General features: G+C 37.6%; 1 protein-coding gene across 1 annotated transcript; it reads left to right on the top strand.

Annotated features, from left to right (window-relative positions):
- Positions 1–668: 668 nt before the first annotated feature.
- Positions 669–5,529, top strand: noxo1b (NADPH oxidase organizer 1b). The gene is made up of 8 exons (XM_048170866.1): positions 669–767; positions 865–945; positions 1,030–1,102; positions 1,425–1,608; positions 1,809–2,017; positions 2,118–2,237; positions 2,326–2,443; positions 4,752–5,529. Exons 1-8 carry the CDS (start codon positions 702–704, stop codon positions 5,305–5,307), a joined length of 1,407 nt encoding a protein of 468 aa, XP_048026823.1. The 5' UTR covers positions 669–701; the 3' UTR covers positions 5,308–5,529.
- The last annotated feature ends 886 nt before the right edge of the window (positions 5,530–6,415 follow it).

Below are 6,415 nucleotides of genomic sequence, written 5' to 3'. Positions count from 1 at the left end.
CGGTTCTTCACAGGCCAGTGTGACGCCAGCAGCTTCAGATCAATGTTCTAGCTGTCTGCCCTCTCATCACCCTCAGTTTGAAGAAACACCTGCGAGCCCCACTTAGCCTGTCCACCCCCACAAAACCACCAGGTCATCATGGGAAAATTACTAAAGGATGACAGCCCTGAATGGACAGCTCACGTTGAATGTTTTGATGAAACGTCATTACGGGAAAGGTCCCACTCCTGCTGGGGCTGGTTGTATAAACCGCTAAGACTAGTCTTACAAGTCAAATTAGTCATCCATTTATTAGATAGATAGATAGATAGATAGATAGATAGATAGATAGATAGATAGATAGATAGATAGATAGTGCTGTTTGCTTCCTGCAACCTATTCCAGTAAGTCATCAGCACAAACAATGCTGACATTTTATTACTGACAAATATTGTGTCATAACTTTCCCCACCTTAGTTTAAATACAGCATTCACGTTTTATTACTGACAAATATTATTGTGTCATAACTTCTCCCACCGGCGCTCAATTTCGCACGTACGCGCAGCCGCTTATTAGATTTCTCCTACACTCACTCATTTTTCTTTTAAACAATCACGTGAGATAAACAACACGCCCATTGCTGGTGGCTATAAATGATGAGGATGTTGGTGATGCTGAACGAGAACAACTGTGCGCTCGTTCACCAGAAACCGCGTCAGCTATGAGTGACCCGCGCTTTCCAGTCGACGTCAGTCTTATCGGAGTAATGAAGAAGGACAGGGACAAAGTAAGAATATGATGTATTCGTTGGATAACTTTAAACACTGACAATGCTACTGAATGTAGCGTATGCTTATAATTGTTTGCTTGTTTATTTGTTACAGAAATACATGGTATCTGTGCTATGGTCAGACCAGAGTGAGCTGATAGTGTATCGATCCCTCAGAGACTTCAAAACGCTCCATGTAAATTATACAAATAATTTCCTTAGCACAAGTCGTTACTAGAAGTGTGAAACTCGTTATTTAATTTACTATTCTTTTCAACAGAGGCAGTTAAAAAATAAGTTTCTTGTGGGAAACCATTTTGGTAAAGAAGATAGAGTGCTTCCCAGATTTGGAGGTATGATTGACAGTTTTTTTTTAGATGATTCAAATGTACATAATGTTGTAACAAGAAAAAATATAGATTCTTAAGCCTGACCTATAAATAGCGTGCATAAAGTAACGTATTACTGTATTTACACACTTTACATGCATATTGATGCTCACATTTCAAAGCCTTTCAAATAATCATTAATAATTATTATAATTACACAATGCAATTATTATAATATTTTATGTTGGAGGCAAACATAGCTGAACTTTGGGCCCTGTTAAAGACAACTGGTTTAGCCAGACTGGTTTATTGTTTTGTTGTTCATTGAGATTTCTGTTGTTTGCAGCCCAGTTCACAGCAACGTCGTTTCAGTTGAAGGGTCCAGCTAAGTCAGTGTCTCGTCTGAGGAATCTGGAGAGGTACTGTTCCAACCTGTTGCAGTGTGACACGGCTGTGGCACATTCCACAGAAGTAATTCAATTCTTTCTGCCAACTGAACAGGAGCTTCTGCCAGAATATACCCAAAACAGGTAGGTCATGTAGATAATTTCCCTGAGGCAAATAAGCAGTTAACTGCACACATTCCAAAAATATGTCCAGTATGTACGGTAGCTCACTTCATATTTCTGATTTGATCTGTTTCGGTTGACACAGTTTAATACCCGAGTCAACCTGCTGGAAAGTGTTTGTGCAGTTAATGTCTGTTAAAGCTGCACATTTCTCCCTGCAGTGTGATGATTCTACAATCAAACAGCATCCCCACTGTCAATAGAGGAGCTGACTTGACAAATAAACATCTGAGCAATGGCAATGTGACCCAGCCTTTTGTGTCCAAGACATATCGATGTGTGGCTCCATATGAGACCAAAGATACAAAGAACAAGCCCTTTAAAGTAGCTGTGGATGAAAGACTGGATGTGCTCATCAAAGACAAAGCAGGTATGTACTGTACCTTCACCCATAACGGAGTGAACTGAAAGTTCATAGTGCAGTTCCAGACAGGTTCTTGATGTTTTTCTCTGGGCGTTGTTGTGATCAGGTTGGTGGCTTGTTGAGAATGAGGATAAACGTCTAGCTTGGTTTCCCGCTCCCTACTTGGAGTTATGTGATGAGGAAGAAGAAGAGGACGAGGATGAGTTTGACTCACCTACATTTGAAAGTAAGATACTGTTGTTACATAAATGTTCTGTTGTACTAAATCTCGAAAGATAACCTTGCTAACTGAACTTTTTTTTCCGCTACCCTAGTGTCTCTGTACTGCGCCACAAGAAGTTACACATCTAAAAAAGAGGACGAGCTCTCTCTGAGCATCGGCGCTGTTGTGGAGGTGTTACAGAGGTCTGATAATGGCTGGTGGCTTGTTAGGTAATTACAGTTGTTTACTCAGATTGCACTGACATTCAGAGAATGAGAGGAATTATTTTAAGACGTACAGTATGTATCAGTAGACCAGAGGTAGTTGGAAGACAGACTGCATATTATGTAATGGCTGCTAAACATAATTGAGCCTAGCAACCTATTTCCTACATAGCTCTGCTACACTCTAAACAAATGCTGGGTTAAAAATAACCCAACAATGGACCCAGCGTTGGGTTAAATGTTTGACTCAACCTGCTGGGTAGTTTTATTTAACTGAACTATTGTTTAAAAATTACTTTATTGCTCGCTTAAAATTGATTTAACATTTATTAATGCTTAATAAATGAACAGTTATTAATAGGTTTAATAAATAATAATTAAATAATAAACATTATTAAATTGCTTATTAATAAATGTTCATCTTTTGATTATTATTGTTGCCTCTAGTTTTTAATTTCCAACCTATTTTGGGTACATTTCAAGCCAGCCACCCAGGTGAAAAAAAAAGTAATTTCTATAATGTACTTAAAGTGCGTGTCTGTGAAGTTTCATCTCAAAATAACCCATAGATTTTTTTTTATTAATTTTTTTAACTGCCTATTTTGGGGCATCATTAAATATGAGCTGATTTAGGCTGCGGCCCCTTTAAATGCTTACGCTCCCCGCCCACGGAGCTGGCGCTTGCCTTTAACAGCATAAACAAAGTTCACATAGCTAATATAACCCTCAAAATTGTTCTTTACAAAGTGTTCGTCATGCAGCATGTCTAATCGCGTAAGTATGGTATTTATGTTTACATTCGATTCTGAATGAGTTTGATGGTGCTCCATGGCTAAAGCTAACATTACACACTGTTGGAGAGATTTATAAAGAATGAAGTTGTGTTTATGAATTATACAGACTGCAAGTGTTTAAAAAATGAAAATAACGACAGTCTTGTCTCCGTGAATACAGTAATAAACGATGGTAACTTTAACCACATTTAACAGTACATTAGCAACATGCTAACGAAACATTTAGAAAGACAATTTACAAATATCGCTAAAAATATCATGATATCATGGATCATGTCAGTTATTATTGCTCCATCTGCCATTTTTCGCTATTGTTCTTGCTTGCTTACCTAGTCTGATGATTCATCTGTGCACATCCAGACGTCCTGCCCTTGTGTAATGCCTTGAACATGAGCTGGCATATGCAAATATTGGGGGCGTACATATTAATGATCCAGACTGTTATGTAACAGTCGGTGTTATGTTGAGATTCGCCTGTTAGTCGGAGGTCTTTTAAACAAATGAGATTTATATAAGAAGGAGGAAACAATGATGTTTGAGACTCACTGCATGTCATTTCCATGTACTGAACTCTTGTTATTCTACTATGCCAAGGTAAATTCAATTTTTAATTCTAGGGCACCTTTAAGAACATCCAAGTGTACTCAACTGTGCTATTTTGAGACACCATGAAATATGAACTTAAATGTGCTTTTAATATACTATCTCTTTATTAAAAAAATGTATTTAGATACTACTTATAGTACATTTGAACCCATAGTGTACTACAAGTGGTAACTAAATATATTTTTTAAATACAGAGATAGTATGTTAAAAGCATATTTTAGTTCATATGTCATGGTGTCTCAAAATAGCACAGTTGAGTACACTTAGTTGTTCTTAAGATTATCTTAAGAAGTACTAAAGAAGAATTTTTATCATATTAAGTACAAAATATTAAGTACTTTTTTTTTCACCTAGTTGAGTTAAATAAAACTACCCAGCAGATTAGTCAAACATTTAACCCAACCGCTGGGTTTGTCCATATTTAACCCATCTTGGTTTGTTTTTAACCCAGCATTTTTTTTAGGGTGTAGTATGTCTTTTGTTTACTTCTTACATCATAAAATAATGTAAACTCAAATCTATATTTCATATAGTTTTCATATAGCCTTGCAATAAAGATAATATACAGTCTATTTTTCAAAATAAAAAAAAATACGGTAAAAAACAGTAATAAATAAATGTGAAATATTATAATTGGAAAACTGTTTTCTCTTTTAATATATTTTAAAATATAATTTATTTCTGTGATGGAAAAACTGCATTTTCAGCAGCCATTTTTTCATTCTCACACGATCCTTCAGAAATCAATTCAATATGTTGAGTTTTGCACAGTAGTGTGTATATAGAAACTAACATAGATAGATAGATAGATAGATAGAAAGAGAAACTTATATATAATTATAAAATGATTATTTCTAAATGTACATGGTGTCTGCCCCACAAAACTTAACTTTAAGCTTGTATTTCCTGTGCAGATATAACAGAAAGGCAGGCTATGTGCCTTCCATGTACTTGAAGCTCTACAACAGCCCCAGCTTTGGCCTTCAGACTCTTCAGAGGAAACTTCACAGCTCCACTATCAACCTGTCCACCAACAACTCTTTCAAACTGGAGCCTCAGGTCCGCTCACGAAACAGAATAAATAATTTCCTTAACTCCAACTCTCTGGAAATGCTGTCAGAGCCCCAGAGCCCGAACACCTATCCAGTACAGCACGAGGAGTCTGGCAGCTTCAGCGATGATGGAACCAGCTTCAGCTTCAGTTCCTCGGACACCACCTCAATGAGCCCAAGCATGTCCAGCTCAGAGGGAGATGAGGGCCTGAGACAGCAGGATAAAGAGCCAGACTGCATTGATATGTCTAGAGGCCAGCCCAGCCCCACCAGCTCTGATACTGACCACCCTATGAAAGGAGTCGAAGCTCCCAGGGTACCACCCCGACCACAAACTCAAGAGATCCTACGTCGCTGCACATCCTACACCCGTAAAGCTGCTCTGGCAACCTCTGCACGAATTGTGACTCATGTTTGAGTATAAGACAAAACAATTTTAATCTGCGTTCATTATTAGGGCCAGAGCACTGATAGTGTGAGGTATTCACATTGTAATTCATTCATTGTAATTGCTTGGTCAATTATTCTTCTTCTCTAAAATGAATCGCATTTTTGAGAACCTAAACGTGCTCAAAAACTCATGAAACTTTGCACAGCATCAGAAGTGGTGAAAATTTACGTCTGATATGGGTTTCAGAATTAGGTGTTGCAAAATGGCTCGATAGCGCCACCTACAAAATTTCAATTAAGCGCCTTTCGCACTTTATTTCACGTACAGGTATGAAATATATTATATATATAATACATATATATAATATATTATATTAATATTTTGAATTTTCTCTGCACATTTTTGCGGTTTTTGCCATTTCCAGACGTTGTACCTTAACAAACACCTCCTAGAGATTTTATCAGATAAACATCATATTTGGTCAGTCTAATCTAAAGGCCTTTATGATGTTAAATGTGAAAATCTAGAGTTTTCACTGAAGGGCGTGGCGGCCTGACAGAATTCAATGTAACTCAGGCATACAATGTCCAATCTGCCCAAAACTTCACGTTTTATTAGAGTCCTGGCCTGAAGACATCTACATGGCAATATTCAGTTACAGTCATAGTGCCACCTGTGGGCAACAGGAAATGACATGTTTTACCCTGTGATTAACTCCTCATAGAGATTTAACCAGATCAACATCATATTTGGCCAATCTAATCTTAATGCCTTAGCGATGTTAAATTGCAAACCTTGAGTTTTCTTTGAAGGGTGTGTCCGTGGCGGCCTGACAAATTGTGATGTTTCACCATGAAAGAGGAAGCTGTTGTAACTCAAACATGCAATGTCCGATCTGCCCCAAACTTTACATGTGTAATAAGAGTCCTGGTCCATGTCTATGCCAATATTTAGTTATAGTCAAAGCGCCACCAGTTGGCAGCAGGAAGTGTGGCATGTCGAAATGCCATATTTCTCCTGTATTTACTCGCTTACATGCATGTCACCCACTATTCAATGTTTTCCCTTTCATCGCTGCTTGCAGCTTTAATAATCTCTTGTAATCCTTTTTGGGGCTATATATATATATATATAT

The sequence above is a fragment of the Megalobrama amblycephala genome, linkage group LG20, assembly GCF_018812025.1.
Source record: "Megalobrama amblycephala isolate DHTTF-2021 linkage group LG20, ASM1881202v1, whole genome shotgun sequence".
Lineage (NCBI taxonomy): Eukaryota > Metazoa > Chordata > Actinopteri > Cypriniformes > Xenocyprididae > Megalobrama > Megalobrama amblycephala.
Note: the sequence above shows the minus strand (reverse complement) of the source record. Positions and strands in the feature narration are given on the sequence as shown.